The sequence below is a fragment of the Anopheles coustani genome, chromosome X (assembly GCF_943734705.1).
Source record: "Anopheles coustani chromosome X, idAnoCousDA_361_x.2, whole genome shotgun sequence".
Classification (NCBI taxonomy): domain Eukaryota; kingdom Metazoa; phylum Arthropoda; class Insecta; order Diptera; family Culicidae; genus Anopheles; species Anopheles coustani.
In genome coordinates, this window is record NC_071290.1 from 3,912,368 (window position 1) to 3,928,916 (window position 16,549).

At 49.7% G+C, this 16,549-nt stretch overlaps 3 protein-coding genes across 6 annotated transcripts in view; 1 reads left to right on the forward strand and 2 right to left on the reverse strand.

Moving 5' to 3' along the window:
* Nucleotides 1–697: 697 nt before the first annotated feature.
* LOC131268865 (uncharacterized) lies at nt 698–4,798 on the forward strand. The gene is made up of 3 exons (XM_058271154.1): nt 698–802; nt 873–3,023; nt 3,320–4,798. Exons 1-3 carry the CDS (start codon nt 698–700, stop codon nt 4,796–4,798), a joined length of 3,735 nt encoding a protein of 1,244 aa, XP_058127137.1.
* Nucleotides 4,799–5,253: 455 nt separating this feature from the next.
* LOC131269457 (high mobility group protein DSP1-like) lies at nt 5,254–7,205 on the reverse strand. The gene is made up of 6 exons (XM_058271825.1): nt 6,920–7,205; nt 6,598–6,771; nt 6,264–6,445; nt 5,793–5,967; nt 5,522–5,686; nt 5,254–5,449 (listed from the first exon to the last, which is right to left on the reverse strand). The coding sequence occupies exons 1-6, from the start codon at nt 6,989–6,991 to the stop codon at nt 5,294–5,296; spliced, it is 924 nt and encodes a 307-aa protein (XP_058127808.1). The 5' UTR covers nt 6,992–7,205; the 3' UTR covers nt 5,254–5,293.
* Nucleotides 7,206–8,268: 1,063 nt separating this feature from the next.
* The window catches only part of LOC131269456 (high mobility group protein DSP1), a 31,310-nt gene continuing 23,029 nt past the window's right edge, over nt 8,269–16,549 (reverse strand). For 2 of the 4 annotated variants that reach the window (XM_058271822.1, XM_058271820.1), the window contains exons 2-6: nt 12,618–14,219; nt 11,032–11,238; nt 10,678–10,841; nt 10,282–10,456; nt 8,269–10,135 (exon numbers count right to left, since the gene is read on the reverse strand). In XM_058271822.1, the coding sequence (XP_058127805.1) occupies nt 9,878–10,135; nt 10,282–10,456; nt 10,678–10,841; nt 11,032–11,238; nt 12,618–13,196 (1,383 nt within the window). In that variant the 5' untranslated portion in view covers nt 13,197–14,219 and the 3' untranslated portion in view covers nt 8,269–9,877. The remainder of the gene's footprint in view (nt 10,136–10,281; nt 10,457–10,677; nt 10,842–11,031; nt 11,239–12,617; nt 14,220–16,549) is intronic. The other 2 variants (XM_058271823.1, XM_058271824.1) reach the window with 2 other exon arrangements.

Sequence of the window (16,549 nt, forward strand, 5' to 3'; positions counted from 1 at the left end):
AGAATCTAAATCACTTCACCTAATATGTATAGTTTAAGAGTTTCACTCATTGATTGAATATTTTAAAACACGTTTTCATACCATCTCCAACCATAAAAGTCGAGCGCTCCTGGTGGATAGTATTATGGCAAAATAACGACACAGCCCTGCACCGAGATGGCTGCTGTTAGAAAATCACGCAGTGTACTCGAATTATTTTTAAACAACGGAAATATATACATACTGACCGCTGGTCTGCTTTCATTAGTTTTATGTATTCTCGATTAATTTCCTTCGCTTCTTTCACGCTGGTTGATAATTGTACAGAGGCATATAAATTACCACCCGTTTGAAAAAAAGTTGAGGTCGTTACAAGTTAATAAGAAGACCAGTCAGTTCTCGCGATGCGGTTTTTAAAATGCCACACAAAAAGTAAACAGCACTTTGAAAAAAAAAATGAAGCACTACATTTTGCCCCTAGAGATAGTTTTCCCAACGGTGAAACAGTGTATAGTTCCCAACGTTTCAAAAAGTGAAAGTTTTCCGCAGTTCAGCCCTGCAACATCAAACAGCACATATGCATATACTAGAAACGTCAGAATACGCCGCCGCATCGTACGACATTGCGTTACAAAGAGCCTATTGGAATTTTGAATCCATCGGGGTAATATGTGCAACTTAAAGTGATAATAGAATAGGTGAAATTTAAAGCATTCGCATGGCCGTCGCCTGTATAACACCGCGCGATTTGGAGGATGCCGACTCCTGGCACGTTAAGCTCAAGGATGCCAAGAGGTTAGCCGATGTGGTGACGATTTGTATGGTAAGCTGAGAAACACACAAGGGTACATACTTGGTAGGGTGCTGACTGTTTTCGTTGCATTTTACCTTAGGAGATTTGCGCAAAATATGAACCGCAATTGTATCCACTTCGAGAGAAAGGAACGTATAACATCCTGAAGGGTCTCCTGTGGGCCGAAGATGTTCCACACACGCACCGGAAGCATATCTCCAAAGCGTTCTTCAGCTTGACTAAATTCGCTAGCAATCACGGCACAATGATGCGAGACAAAGCCGCTGCACTGGGTGCAAATGCGGAGGCTGTAGAACTTACGGATGAAGAACTGACTATCGTGTTGTACGGTATGATGCACTCCAAGTTTCTGAAACGGTTCGAAGATCATTCCGACTTAGCTTACGTGCCGTACCAGCCGAAATGTATGTTCCGGGCAGAAGCCAGCGGTTACACGCGCTGGTTCCACACTCTCGCGGAGTGCATGGTAATGGTGCTTGAACAACCGGAAAGCCTACCACGAAAATTTGATTATTCTCGGGATTATAATCACATTTGGAGAGTGGCGCTCGTTAACCTTGAGTCACCATATCATGGGGTACGCGAGGTCATGCTCCGACTGCTGAAGCAACTCGTAGCCCGCTTTCCCCTGATGCTGGTGGAAATTGAGGTATGGCACTGGCTGGACCGAAACAAGTACCATCTGCTGGCGTTACTTCTTCGCGAGAGTCCCTACAAGGAAGATTTGAAAGGTAGTGTGGCGTTCAGCGAGCTGGACAATGCGCTCGAGCAGTCGCTCCGCTATAAGCATCTGGTTAGCGGAGGCCAGGCGCTGCTGCGTGCATTGTCCGGCGAGCAGATGGACACTGTGTCATGGTTGGTGGCTTGGTTGGCAAGACTTGTCCGGTCTTGTGACATCGAACTGCTGCGCCGCATGGCCAAATACTGGTTCACCAGTCTGTCACCGAAATGCCATAGCGAGATTTTCAATCAACTCCAGCTTCACACGCTGCCACCGGATGAACACCAATTTCCGGCGTACCTGAACACAGGCGAGCACGATAGACTGTTCCTGCTAACGAATCTCTTCAAGCGCGAGTTTCACAAACAGTACGCCCACGTGGAGCAACTGCTGCAGATGCTGTGCCGGCTGGCTTACAACGAGCGGCCCCGGTCGACGGTGTCGTTGGAGCTGCTCATCAAAACGCTCACGTATCATATCGCCAACTGGCGCTGGGAACCGGCCAATAAGCGCCGGCTGCTCGACAATCTGCAGCGCTTCGTGTTGGAAGCAATCGAGAGACCCCGCAGTATGGCACTGTGCAACACGGTCGTGGAGCAGTGCCGTTGTTTGGTCGAGAAGAGCACCGATTCTACCAACGACATTCTGGTGCAACTCCTGTACGGCATGTACGAACGTTACTTGCGCCCGAGCACAGGCCAACAGTCGCGCTTCTCCTACCAGCAAACCATCACGGCGGTACGCCTGTTCAATCTGCTCGTCGGCCAGTGCTTCGAGTTTCCGCCGGCCCACCGTTATCAGCTAACGCCGCGTCCGGCAGCCCAATACGGTCCCTGGCTCGAGCATCTGCCCTCCACCATCAGCTCCGATCCCGCGAGCCGGCTGGTGGAATTCCGCGATGAGGTCTTCTCGCTCGACTATCTCCTGCACAGCGAGTACGACGACGTATGCTTCGCGGTGGCGGGCATGCTCTTCAACCAGCCGCGCGCCTTCTCCCTCGATGGGAGCCTTCTGGGGCGGCTTACGCACATCCACGCACACCCTTCGGCCGACCTCTACCCGGCCTTGCTTGCCGAGGCGGAACGCTGGGTGCAAAAGGCGATCGAATCCGTCCACCTGGATCTGTTCGCACTAGCCACGGAAGACGGCTCACAACTGCACCACGCCGTCGACCGTGCTACTCAGGTGTGCTTTGGCATTCCGGAGCTGCTGGACACCGGCGTCGACGCGATCGAGCCGTTCCGATGCGTGGCCCGGGCGGTCGGCTCGGTGGTGGGGTCCGTGCTGAGCTTGCTGAACGTTGCGCGACCCATCGTGCTCGGAGAGGTGACCGAATCGCCACTGATGGCAGGGACGAGCTTCGAAATCATGGAGTGCAGCATGCAGCTACTGCTGGATCGATCCCCCGAATGGGTCCGCATGCTAGCGAGCCGAGACTCGCCGGTCAGTTCGGTCGAAATTGCGCTGGCCAAGCGCTCGATGCAGGCCGAACTATGGAAGTCGCTACGCGTAAGTGTTTGGATAAGGGGATTCGTTTTATAAAATGTGTTTCGGGTATTTTTATTCTTCTTTCTGCCACCGCTTTTAATCACTCTGTGCATATACGTTCGTTGCCCCTCCGTGCCATGATCTTCGGCTATCCTGCTGGTGGTTCGATGTTTGAGTGAGTATGCTCAAACCACAAATGGACAGCTGAATAGCCGAAGATCGTGGCTGTAACTATATCTTTACTTCCCTCATCTTTGCTTTTATTCACATCTCTATCATGCTTTTCACACTAACCATTCTTTTCACATACATTGCAGGCGGTGGCGACTTTTACGGAAAAGTACGCGATTTGGCTGCTGGATCACTACGACCAGAATCCGGAGGAGGTCGACCAGGAGCTGGACTGCTGTATGAATCGGTTCGGAAACATCCTGCTTAACTGTTGCCATCGAGGTGCGATCGAATCGTCCGCTAGTTGTCTGACAAGGGTGGTGCGACGCATCATGCGGTACAAGGCCCAAACGTGCAGTCGTCTCGTGCCGGCCGCTGCGGCGGTACAAACGATCGGACATGTCGAGAAGCTGTTCCACAAGACGCTAGCAATGGAACCGGCTCAACGGAGCGACTTCCGGCGTGCCCGCGGATACCTCTTCCTGCTGCATAGTATCATGCAGGCGGAGGTGGAAGCCGGCGTCGAGGCTAATTCCCTGCTGTGTCACTACCTTCGACGGCACGTAATGCTGAGCGAGCGAGCAGCCGCGGAGCCGGTGGATCCGACGCTGCATCCGATTGGCGTGCTGGAGCTGCACCAGCTGAACCTGCTGATGAAGACGGCCTCGATGAAGGAGACGATGCTGCCGTACGTCGATCAGTTGACGGTGGTGGCGTTCGAGGCGTTCCGGCGCCCAGACTGGCCGGTGCGCAACGCCGCCCTGCAGCTCTACACGTCCTGCACGACGAAGCTGGCCGGTCAGCAGCAGCAGTGCGTCGACCCGAACTGTGACTGGCCACCAGCTTACGTGTCGCTAGATGAGGTGATATCCAAGCTTCCGCTCACCGTGGCCTACATCCAGCGAGCGCTGGACGGGGCTACAACCGTCGGAGCTTCTCGCTGCTCGACTTCTTTCCTGTTGCTGCTGCTCGAGTTTCTCGCCCGCTTCGAGTACCGTGGGTACGACTGGCTGGATGGAATGTGGTACCTGACCGTGGAAAACTTCCAGGCCTGCGTGTGGGACCTGCTGAGCCACGAACACGATCTCGTTCGCCGGCAGGCGGCCCGTTGCTACGCCCAGCTTATATGCTTCAAACTACAACCCGACCCATCCGACGAAATCTTCCTCGCCGAGGTCGACAGGCGGCTACGCGACCTCTTCACTGATGCGCTCTGCCACAATCGCCGGCATGGTCTCTGCCTGGCCCTCTACTTTCACGTGCGCCGGTACATCACGCTACGACACTTCACCCACACCCGAGCGCACCGCGAGCAGTACACACTTTCAGCCATCCGTTGTCTAGTGGCCAAGCGTCTTCCGCCCAATCACGGGCCATCAACGTCCTATCGGTATCGCACCACCCTGCTCGGCTTCCTGACCTACATCGGATTCAAGCGTACCGATCCGCTTCTATCGACACTGCTGCAGCACGATGCCGCAGCACCGAACGACCTCGGCAGGGACACGTTTCTGATGGCATGGGAACGCCAGCCAGCCGAACATGGCGAACATGGGACTTCCTCCGTCGCAATGCCGTACGAAATCGAACTCGAGCTAGACCACGACCCAGAACAGGACGACTAGCGGTGGTCCAAAGCTAACAGCACCGCGTGTGTTCACAACAATCGCTTACAAAAGAAATCAAACTAGCTGCTTAAACTACACATCACTAAATTGTCATCTTTTCGATTACTTCCTTTTGATTAGCTACTCCGGAGTGTACCCTTTTGCTCATACTAGCCGGTGCAACATACTCACCTATTTCATTCACACGTACAGTAGTTTCTTTTCTCCGCCATCACCTGGTTCTTTACAACGATTTCTTTCGCTTGCATTTCATTTGACATTCGATTACAGCTTATTCTTGTATTTACCTAGGTTAATCCAAATGGAATAAATAAAATGGCCAGTGGTCAACGACATGGGAAACGTTAATGTGATGTTGTGAAAATTGCATACCGTGATGACGAGGAAACAATGCGGGATGAAAGAAGAACTATCGCTTTTATTCGGTATAATTTTACAAAAATTAAGTTCTAAAGGATAATATTATAGGATGCCTTCTGCTTCTTTGCCGGGTCAATCGTGGTCGTTGACCTCGACGTACTCCACGCCCTCGTACATGTCTTCGTTGGCCTGCTGTTGCAGGGTGGCGACGGCGGTGACGGTTTCGTCCGGTGGGAGGATTTCGTCAGCAGTTAAATACGTAATTGTGTACTCCGGCAGTTCCTGCAACTGCAAAAGCGGGGAAACGGAAAGCATTGCGTTACCATTGCGGCCAGCCAGTTGGATCTACGATTTGCTTACCTCCATCTGCGGATATAGGGCGGTGAAAGTGAAATCTCCTATTTGCATGCTCGTCATTGCCTGCTCCGGCGTAGGAGTAACGTCCTGCTGCTGCGGCAGATTCAGGCCGGAAGGGCCTCCTTCATCCTTAACCACAATACATGTCTTTGCATACTCCGTCATTTCCTACAAGGAGCAAAGGCGAAACAAATAGAATTACGTCAGCCAGTTTGATGCACGGTTTGCACAATGGATACTAGGGGGCAACAGCGTCCGGAAAGCACTCAGTTACCTGCTCGTATCGCAGCTTGTCGCGCTCGGCCATCTGTTCGTACTTCTGACGCACCACATCATCCGCTTCGGACCACATTCGACCGAGCACCTTGGAGATACCACCGAAGCTTAACTGCGGGTTCAACTCCTTCGCCGTTTTCCGCTCATCGAAGCAATAATAGAAAAACGCTGTGCTATTTTGGAAAGAAAAACAGTGTTAGATTAGGCTGTTCGAGTTTGCCATGTCCTATGGGTGAAGAAAACACTCTTTAGAAAACTTGTATTAGGAAGTGATTTGCTGTCGTTTCTGTTAAACTATTCCATCCTGCCCAAAACCATGCATGTTTAACACTGTTCGTAAGCAATTGCCCTTTGTGTTTGCAGGCCGGCTTTTTTTCTTTAGGTGCGTCAGATGAAACCAAACCATTCGATGTCCAGACAGATATACTCCCGATTATCGTGGATTCCTGGCGTCGGTGATGTTACTTACAGCGCCCGCTTCGGTTCATTCGGGTCCTTTGTCCTCTTTTGTTTTTTGCGTCGCATAGTCATGGCCTTTGATGGCTGGCTGTTTTGCATCTCCTCTATGTATTGGTTGTACTCCTGCGTGTAGCGTTCCTTGTCCTGCTGAGCCTTCACGTAAAACTGCTCCTTCTCTATATCCGGCAGCATCTATAAAAAGCGAAAGCGAAGGACAGTGAGGGCGATTTTTTTAACATTAGCTTGAGCGAGCGTGTGTATGATACGCCCCTGGGATACGCCGTTTCCCGTTTGCGCGAACCCCCTTTGTCCAATCACGAGAATTAACTCTTCTAATTACTTACATTCCACTGCCGTGCGCACTTTCTAGCGAACTCGGAAAATCGGATAATCTGCCCCTGTTGGACTTGCTCCTCCCGGCAGGCTTGTAAGAAGAATGCGTAAGCCGTTAGGCGTCCCCTTGGCTTTTTAATAACTCCCATATGGCCGGTGACGCCGTCTGCATCCATCTTATGATTCTGTGGGAAAATAGGGGAGACGGATTAGCGAATTGCAACTCGAAAACGAATGCAGTGAGGCGGCACTACAAACCGAGGACATTTTTTCACTCCAAATTGTGGTCGTAAATGGTACAAAAGCAAAAAATTTCACTAAGCGCATACTTACCATGGCGTCCGCGTCTTCGCTGTGAAAGTAATGAAAATTTGTGGCGTCTTGTTTCCTGCGTACGCTGAACATTCTATGACATCTTTGCGTTTTTCAACCACCTAACCGCCGTTTCGATTTATGCTGGTTGTACATACCTTGGATTCGAACGGAACGTTGAAGCGCAGTAGAAACCGTTACAGGATAAATGGGGTCATTTTCACCGATAACTTACGCTTGATGATAATTTTTTCCTTCAATTTGATATTTTCATATAATTCCAGGCGAATTCAATGTCAAATTTTCCCAGTTCGCGATTCGCCAGGCCAGTATCAGTACAAATGTTATGGTTTACATATTTTCAAACTCTACTGTTGCGTTATTTATTACCGCTTCACTTTTTTTCTTGTGTTTTTTTGTTTGTTTGTTTGTTTGTTTAAACGAGTACATTTCTTTTTCCCTTTTCATGTGCATCCTCTGCCGACGACGTCTGTCCTATTTATCAATGCAATATTTGTTGTTTGTTTTTTTCTCCTCCACTGCCTTTCTCAACTATTCTCTAGTGTCCGATGTTCTCTCTTGTAAGCTTATGATGATTTTATATTTTTTGTTTGTTTGTTTGTTTTTTTATTTATTTTTTTGCAGTTTTGTGTTGTTTTTGTTTGTTTGTTTGTATTCAATGCGGTACTGTACTTCAAATTGTATGTCGACTTTTTTTACGAGGGCCCCTCTGCGACAGAAGATTCTATCCATCTTCCCGCTGCAACTCTTGTTCTCTCGATCTCCCTTTAGCCCTTCCTCTCCACTCGCTCTGGTTTTCTGCATTTCGGGCCCAATCGATATTTCCATGCCTTACATCTTAGTTGCTCTTTTCAACGTCCATTGCTTTCCGTGTTTTTCTTCTGTTTTGTCTTGACCGCACGCGCGGCAGCAGCAAGAACGGAGCCGGGAAGCAAGAAACACAAAAATAACTAAAACGTATTTAAAAAAAATTGGGTTCTTTTAATTCTATAAAAATATGGTTCATCGATGACAAATGGAAAAAGCGGAGAAATTAAAAAAGAAAATTAAACGTTAAGTAAATCGAACTATCGTCAAATTTGAATTCAGACTAATACTCCTTCCCATGTTATGCCCTACCTGTTTACCTTCTTCGACTTCTCCTTGTCTCTCTCTTTCTCTCTCTCTCTCTCTCTCTTCTTTCCCTCACAAACTCGAGCGCCTTTTTTATCTAGCCTGCACTTCCGCTTCCTTTTACTGTCCGTAAATTTTCATTTCTGCATTTTATTATTCTCATATTAAACATTACTACTATAAAATTTTACTTTCGATTTTGTTACACACCCACCCTATCATATCTCAATACAACATTGTACTGGCGTTTTACAATGTTCCTTTTTTTTTCTTGAGAATCGCATTTAGTTTACTTTTCATATTGAAGTGCTTGTTTTTTGTGTTGCCTTTTTATTTTCTTCTTCCTCACTCGCGCGCATTTTTTTTAATTCTTATCATCTCCCAACTTTTACTGGTGGTGTGTTGGTTGTGTGTGTGTGTGTGTGTAATTTGTGTGTTTGTGTGTGTCTGTGGTGTTTTCCACCGGTGCGTTTCGGGAAATGCAGACATGCAGCTCGTGTTCCCTTCCGAACATAAGAAAAAAAAAACGTAGAAAGCTGGAAGGATAAAGTAACCACTATACTAACAACAAAAAAAAAAACTAAACACATACAACGAGAAGTGTGTTCAAGCGCCTCCCTGAACCCGAATGGGGCCAGACCAGGCGTACCACCAGGTCGAACCGAATGTACACACCGCATCATGTTCCTTATCAGCTTAGTATGATATCTCGCCAACCACATGCATTCACCTGTCGCCAGGATGCGCCCGCCATATGCCCTGCACAGTACAACGTTGCACACTGGTTTGTGGGTTGATTCGTGCATAAAACGGAAAACCATAACGCAACGCAAAAAAAAGAAAGTCGAAGTAACATCGCCACGATTTTTTTTTCCTCTAGATATGGATTGCTTATATTATGAATCAAGTTTGTTTTGACAAATGTTTCTTAGTTCCAACATCATTCGCGCGTGTCCGTATTCTACCTGTCTCGCTAACTCTTGCTATGGCCTACCTGGTGAGAAATGTACTGTCGTTTCCTCGCGGGAGGACTGGCGCAGCGTTTGTCGTGCAGTTCGCTGCCGGGCGATAATAAGGAAAGGATAATGAAAAAGGGAAAAACTAACGACTAAACCTAAGCGTGCTCGGGCGCCATTCGGGCACTGTCCTATCTTCCTATCCTATCGGTTCACCAAAGGGAGACAAATTGGTACGCGGATGCAATTTTTACACGCCCATACTTCCTATTCGCTCGTTTTATTTTTCATTCCCGCAAAGCCAATCGCGTGCAACTTATAAGGAGCAAAATACCAGCTTTCGTCTGGTAAGAAGTGAGTTTCGAATTAAGGAAAAACATTCGTTTGTGTTCGGATCTTCCGGAAGATCGATCGCGGGGAACATATGGTGGCTTCCTAGCGCTTTGGGCACACTCCTGTCTGGCAGAACCTGCTGTTGGGTTGGGTTGGTAAATTTGTGTAGGGTTCGTCTCCTATTTGCCTTCTCTCCCTGGCTAATCCTTAATGATGATAATGATTTGTGTGGTTGTGTTTGTGTATGTGTGTGTATTTCTGTGTGTGAGTGAGTGTGTTTTTCTGTTTTTTCCTCTCTTCTGTGGTGTGTGTGTGTGTGTTTTCTAAATGATGGCGTAGATTTAATATCATCATTTTTTTACATAAAAGGAATTCGGTTATAAGATTAATTTTTTGTATCTTTTTTTGTGTTGTTTTCTTTTGCTTTTTTTCTTTTCTTTTGTTTTGATGCTGCATCTCTCTATCTCCCGCATCCTTGTGTCGGGGCCCTCTCCCCCTCCACCCCCCATCCGCCGCTTCCGCGGGGAGACCGAGAGCCGGGCTTTTTTTTCCCGCTTTACTCATTATCGTCCTCATCGCCCTCGTCCTCGTCGTCGTCGTCGTCGTGCTGCTGTTGCACGGCGGCGGCGGCAGCGGCGGCGACGGCGGCGGCTTGGTGCGCTTGGACGACCTGGGCCTGTAGCTGGGCGGCGGCCGCCTGTTGTACGTGCTGCGGGAGATGCTGGAGACCGGCCTGCTGCAGCTGCTGCGGCAGGTTCAGACCGGGGGTACCACCTTGTTCATTTTTACACTTCATCTTATACTCCGTCATCTCCTGCAAGTGCCCAAACGATGGAGCGGGGAAACGGAAACAAGGGAAGCATTGTGTCAGCGTTTGGGGAAAAGTCAGCTTTCTCCACGAGTTTTCGTATGTAATCGAGAACATACGCGCAGAGAAAGGGGGAAGGGAGACTCAATTACCTGCTCATATCGCTGCTTATCCTTCTCGGCCATCTGTTCGTACTTCTGCTTGATCTCGGCGTCCATGTCGGACCACTTCCGGCCGAGCTCCTTGGCGATATCGCCGACACCGTACTCCGGGTTCAGAGCCTTCACCTTATTTCGCTCATCGTGGCAGAACCAGAAGAAGGCCGACCTGATTTGGAAGACAAAACAAACAAGGTGTTAGGTTGGTCTCGTTTCCCATCCCCTGACGAAGAGAGCTCGGGTCTAGCCTCCGGTGAGGCAGCAGGAGAGTTTTACTGCAGTTTCTGTGAAACTTAACAATTCTTTACCAACGTAAGTAGGAAATGAAATAGCTAAATCTCGAGCCAAACAAGCTCCTGCTACCCATGGATCCCTGTATGTATGACTTACAGCGAACGCTTCGGCGCATTCGGGTCCTTGAACTGCTTCCGCTTCTTGCCGCGGCCAACCACGGCACCCTTCGGTGGCACGTAGTTCTGCATCTCCTGCTCGTATCTTGCCTTGTCCTTTTCGGCCATCTCGTGGAAGCGTTGCTTCTCCTTGTCCAACATCGTCTGGCACAAGAAGAAACGGGGGAAACGAAGGGAAAGTGAGGAAGAGTTTTTATCTCGGTACCGCACGTCCGTACGCGCATCACAACACGGGCCGGCGCAGACAGCGCAGCCTCCTGTCTGCGTCGCCACACGTCCGGCTTGGCCTATCAACCAACCAAACCAGCAAACGCCAATTAAGTCTCCTAATTACCTTCCATCGCTCCGCGCACTTTCGCGAGAATTCGGCAAATATTACTTGCTCCTCCGGGTGCTTTTTCTTGTGCTCCTCGCGACAGGTTTGTACGAAGAATGCGTACGCCGTCATACGCCCCCTCGGCTTATTGTCCTTCACCTTACCGCCGGTGACGTTGCCGGCAACCATCTTACCCTGCATCGGGGCCTGCACATGCGTTTGATTCTGCAACGATAACGGAAAGATAAGCAAATACTCATTAGAATCGAAAACAAAAATGGGAGACGCTGAGAAGACATCATACGTCGAACAAGTACAGCAAGCTGTGAACGAATCGATTATCAACACCAAATGATGAGCCCGAAATAGGCACCGCCCGTATACGTACCATGGTGTAGGGTCCTCGTTTCACTATAGTTTAATGTTTTTTCGAACGCGTTTTAGCATTAAAGAGCTTGTGGAAATTTACCAGCTTTTGAAATTTGAAATTTTAAAAATTTCAACCGGCCCGGTGAAAATTCCATGGCGTATTGTCATAATTGACGCAGCAACCTATGCGTTTTTGTCGTGCGTAACGCGTTTGAACGCGACGTTGGAGTGCGAAAGAACTTGCTCCATGAAAGTGTGCACCGTTGCCGAAGAACACTTCCTTTCGCTACTGTTCGATCCCATATTGTTTATTAATAAATTTCAACGTGATTTGCGTTATGAAATGCCAAAAACTGGATAAAATTACGCAGCTCGTGCGTTGTGCATTGTAGCACACCTTGGTGGTAAGAACCTTGGGTGCACGATCGCACAAGGGGTTTGAGCGATTTTCCAGCCCTTTGTGAATGCTGTCACAGTGATCCGTGCTCGTGGATAAATATTGCCAGTGTACCAATTAAGTTTGGTGCGCAAATGCGTAGCATTGAAATCATTTTATTGTGCGAACATATGCTTTTGCTACCGAAGTAGCAATTGAGCGAGAAAATTGATCGATCGCACGTTTTGAAAGCAAGCGAACAACAAAGCGTGCTGTTTCCTCCAGCTAAGAATCGGAAGAGTCCACTGTGCGAGCTGCGTGAAAATGTGACAGTTCTGTCACTGCATCATGGCGAGCGATCATGTTCGGACGCGTTCAGAACGTTTTAGTGTTGAAAGCGATAAATGCGTTCTTTTGCGTTTTGGTTTCGTTCGTGGAAACGTTGCTTGTGAACCTCCCGAAGCCCCACGAGCAATGGTGGACGTGGGAAATGTTCGGCGTTGGAAAAAGTGAGTGGAAAACGTCGCTTACGACGTTGGCTTCCGGCATCAGTGCGTTATTGTCGTAGCTGCTTGGACAATCAAGTTACCGGGGTAAGTAAACGATCGCCATGGCGTATTTCCGTAACGTTCTCTGCGTTGAGGAAGCAGTACAAAGCAGAATCAATTCGGAATCCAGCCCCCCGAGGTATTTTGTTGGCGTTACTTTCATGGGGTTGTTTGTGGGGGGTGCCGCCATGACATGACGCTTCCCGAGGAAACGGGGGTTCCGGCGCCGTCTTCGCCCCGGTCGTCGGCGTCGTCGTGTGGTGGTGGTGTATGTGTAAAGCACATACGGATAAGGGAGATGGGGGACGTACCTGATGTTGCTGGGTTTGCTGTTGCTGCTGTTGCTGCTGTTGCTGCTGCTGCTGTTGCTGCTGCTGTTGCTGCTGCTGCTGCAGGGAATTGTCGAGCGCGTTCTGGCCGCCCGGGTACCACCATTGGGTGGTGGGCGCGGTGCTGGACATGGTCGGCGGGTCGCCGGGCCGCGCCACGACCGTGCTCATGCCGAGCCGGTAGTCGTAGGGTGCGTTCGAGGTGGACACCGTCACGCCCGACATCGTGGTGACCGGGTTCTGAAAGCTGTTGGCCATTTTGTACGAAAACAGCTGCTGCGTGGCGGACGTGGACGTTGTGCTGTTGCTCCGGGCGCTGTCGTTCTGCTGCTGCTGTTGGCTCTGTTGCTGCTGCTGCTGCTGTTGCTGCTGTTGCTGCTGCTGCTGGACCGCCACCTGGTGCTGCAGTTGGGCCTGCTGCTGGGCGAGCTGCTGTTGGTGGTGTTGATTGATAAGATGCTGATGATGCTGCAGTGTTTGCTGTTCCGTCGACGAGATGGCACCCGGCCACCAGACAGCGTCCTCACGCGTACCCCAAGCACCGCGATGGTGCTCCGACATCTTCCTCCTGCTGCTGCACCGACAACACGACGCGTACGCAGCACGTTTGCGGCACACGCACGTTCACCTCTGCTCCTTCAGCTGCCAAACACCACGGCTTGGCTGATCTCGCGGCGGGTTTGTCACTCGGGAAGGCAGGCTGCCCTAACCGCTGGCACAAGGCACAACGAGACGTACGCAACAACAACAATGGGGAAGACCGCTTCCCCACCGAATCCACCACACCGAAAGGCACACGCGGGGGACCGTCGTACACTAGCACACTATCGCGCGCGCGCGCGCTCCCGTGCACTAAACAATCCTGTGGGCTCTTGGCCCTCTCGCACACACCTCGGCACACAAACGCACGGACGGGGGAACACGCGGGTCTCCTGCCCGGACTTATCGTCGGATGAGGCTGCAGAACAACGGGATGAGCCGACCCAGTGTGCGTGTTTGTGTGTGTTTGTCTATCGGGTGTATGATCCTTCTATCCACCGGTGGCCACCTTCTCCACCACCTCCACCTGCTCTACAACCCTTTCTGCGGCGCTCCTTATTTCTTCCCCTTTCTTCCACCGCCCAGAGATTTCTTGCCAACCGTGCCGGCCCGCTGTGCTTCCGTTTCCTCTCTAGCACCTTGGTCTGCTCGCAATGTTGGAAGTACTTCCTCCGCTACCGCACCCCACACTACTGCTTCCACAACCACGACCCGCACTGGCTTTCTTCGACGACGAGCTGCACCGCACAACAGGACGAACGACCGCTCGCCATGAGGGGTGCATGGGTGCTGGTGGTGACGATTGCGGGCAGGGTTGCTGTTGACAACGGCGTTTGTTGGTGTTTACGTTGATGGTGTGCTGTTATTGAGGCGGGTACTGCTTGCTGGTACGCACAATAGCGTGATTGTTGTTGCCGTGTTGGTAGTTCTCGAACACTTCTGCTCCCTCTCTCGCTTGCTCTCGGTATTTTGTTTTTTTTTTGTCACTCACTTCAGTACACACTAGTAACGCACAAATATGTTTGTTTTGCCACTTCGTTTTAGCTGCAAAATATATGTTGTATTTTATTAAACAAAAGCTCCCATTGCAGGTCCCATTTGTTCGTAGGGTTTTATGTTCTTCTTTTCTCACGCAACTTTCACTGTGTGTGTGTGTTTGTCTCTCGAAGGCAACGATTTGGGGCAGGGCAACTCGGGGCCCCGGAACGGTATCCGGACATGGACGCAGCACGTCTGGTACTGCCTGAGCTGCCTAACCCTAGCCCTAGCAGTTCCCAGCTCTCTGATGCTGTGAACGCAAAATTGCTTGCCAAGGCGACGCCGAACCGCACGCGCCCAAGGACCTGCTCACTCTCTCTCTCTTTCTCTGCCTCTCTTTAGTTTTTTTTCATACTAGTTTTCCTTTCGGTTAAAATACCACAGCATCCAAACGCAAGTAGCAGTAGCGGCAGCAGTAGCAGTAAAAATTGAAACAATGCGAATCACAACAAGTCTCTGAAGCAACTTTCGAAAGGGCATGACATTTGGTCCGCTTGGAAGTTATAAGTTCCGCCAGGAGCGGAACACACGGACGGAGATCACGTCACGTTGTGAAACGGACACGTCACGAAAGTTTACCCAATATTCCTGGCTGGCTTGGTAGAGAGTCTCCTCGTATAAGACCCCCCAACTCAGCAAGCAGAAGTAACAAAACAAAAAAGAAAATATCCAACAAAAAAAGCAAGAACGGATAAAACTTGATACCGAGAAAAGAGAAACACTCTTTCCGACTGTCACGCGGATGCGCAATGAGTTTTCCACGAAAACAAACACGTGCCAGGTTGGTTTTGCACAATTGTGCACGTGTACGATTCGAACGCACACACACACACATACGCGACGGGCAAGGCGAGCATCAAAAGGACGAAACGATGGTTGTTGTTGGAGTGATATTTTTCATTTGAACGTGTTCGACCTCAAGTTTGGGTTTTGTTGGAAGCCCCCAAGTTCTTGGAAGTGGGAGAGTTTTATAAGAGCGAAACAAAACAGGACCCACTGTGTGCAATACAAAATGGCTGCAGTTGGTAGGTTGGGATGAAAACACCAACGAAAAGGGGAAAAAAACGAAAAAGAAATAAGGAAAACCCGTGCTGAAAATTTTCCCTGGCGGGCAGCGGAATGGTTGCGCGCGCGTGTGAAAACGAGTACGCGCGAAAGCGAGACGGACCACCACCACCACCACCACCACGACAGCGCGAGCAGCGGCGGTTGGTGGTGTGTGCGCGGCAACCGAAAAAACCGCACGGGCTTCACGCACCGACCGCAAGAGGGAGCGCGCGCGCGAACTCAGGACGATTTGTTCGCTTGGGAAAAGAATAAGGGCCTACATTGTTTTGGGGCTGGCATTCTGGCCGCCCCATTGGCCTGGTGTAGTAAAACACTCAGGATTGTATTCCAGTTCTTGTTTCTTCTGAAGCGTTGCCAAAAATAGTAAACAATGTGGTACATGGGAAGGTTTATCTCATTTTTAACTCGCCCTTTTTGCACTCCCCAAGAAGCAGGGACAATTGAAGGAATGAATGAATATCCATTAACGAAAAACTGCAGGATTATTGTTAATCGATGGCACAACTAAATAGCAAAAGCTGTACAAGTGCTGTTGTTGTTAACCCAATACTTCCCTAATTCCCTGATGATCCTCCGACATTCATATGATGCCAACAAAGTAGTCATAGTTCTATGGTTGGTCACGTTCTCAATGCTGCCAACCAGCACGACACATCGTTTATTTCGGATGAGCAGCAGCTCATACCGGTAACGGTACTGCACACCTGGCAGCTCATCACAGCCTCAAGCGCAGGATGGTAAAAATATACCACAACAACCCGTACAACTTGGTTACTGCGGCCCATTGCAGCGGCACATCGCTTACTTACTTTCGGTGCCCAAGTAGGCGGGATTGCGTGCAAATCTTTCGACTGGAAAGATGGAACAAACAGGGGTGAGGCTGTTCAAAACAATAAGTTTGTTTGATATGTGCGCAACAACGTAGCTGGGATGATCTTTCCACGTTGTGCTGGTTCGGTAGAACACCACAATTTAAGTGTAACCGGCTATTGCATTGAGCCTTGCTTGAAAGAAGGACACGTTTGGAAGGAGGTGTGAATAGCAAAGCCTCAGTACTTTTGGTAGCGAACAAAGCTTTTCTTACAGTTATTGTTTGCAGTTCCGTTCCCTCGCTGTAAGAGATGTTTGCTTGAGGCAGGAGGGTGTTCCACTATTCTTTGATGTTTTGTTATAATTTCCCGACAATCCGCTACCATAGCATATTGATCCAGCATATGCGAGGCGTTGCTCACTCTCTTTCAGCCAGGAACCGAGGCAATGGAACGTGC

Excerpts from the sequence above, each read along its gene's own strand:
- LOC131268865 (XM_058271154.1), top strand. The coding sequence starts at position 698 with ATGGCCGTCGCCTGTATAACACCGCGCGATTTGGAGGATGCCGACTCC. Across the intron at positions 803-872 it reads ATGTGGTGACGATTTGTATG|GAGATTTGCGCAAAATATGA; the intron begins GTAAGCTGAGAA and ends ATTTTACCTTAG. Across the intron at positions 3,024-3,319 it reads AACTATGGAAGTCGCTACGC|GCGGTGGCGACTTTTACGGA; the intron begins GTAAGTGTTTGG and ends CATACATTGCAG.
- LOC131269457 (XM_058271825.1), bottom strand. The coding sequence starts at position 6,991 with ATGTTCAGCGTACGCAGGAAACAAGACGCCACAAATTTTCATTACTTT. Across the intron at positions 6,772-6,919 it reads GCGAAGACGCGGACGCCATG|AATCATAAGATGGATGCAGA; the intron begins GTAAGTATGCGC and ends ATTTTCCCACAG. Across the intron at positions 5,450-5,521 it reads CCCTATATCCGCAGATGGAG|TTGCAGGAACTGCCGGAGTA; the intron begins GTAAGCAAATCG and ends CCGCTTTTGCAG.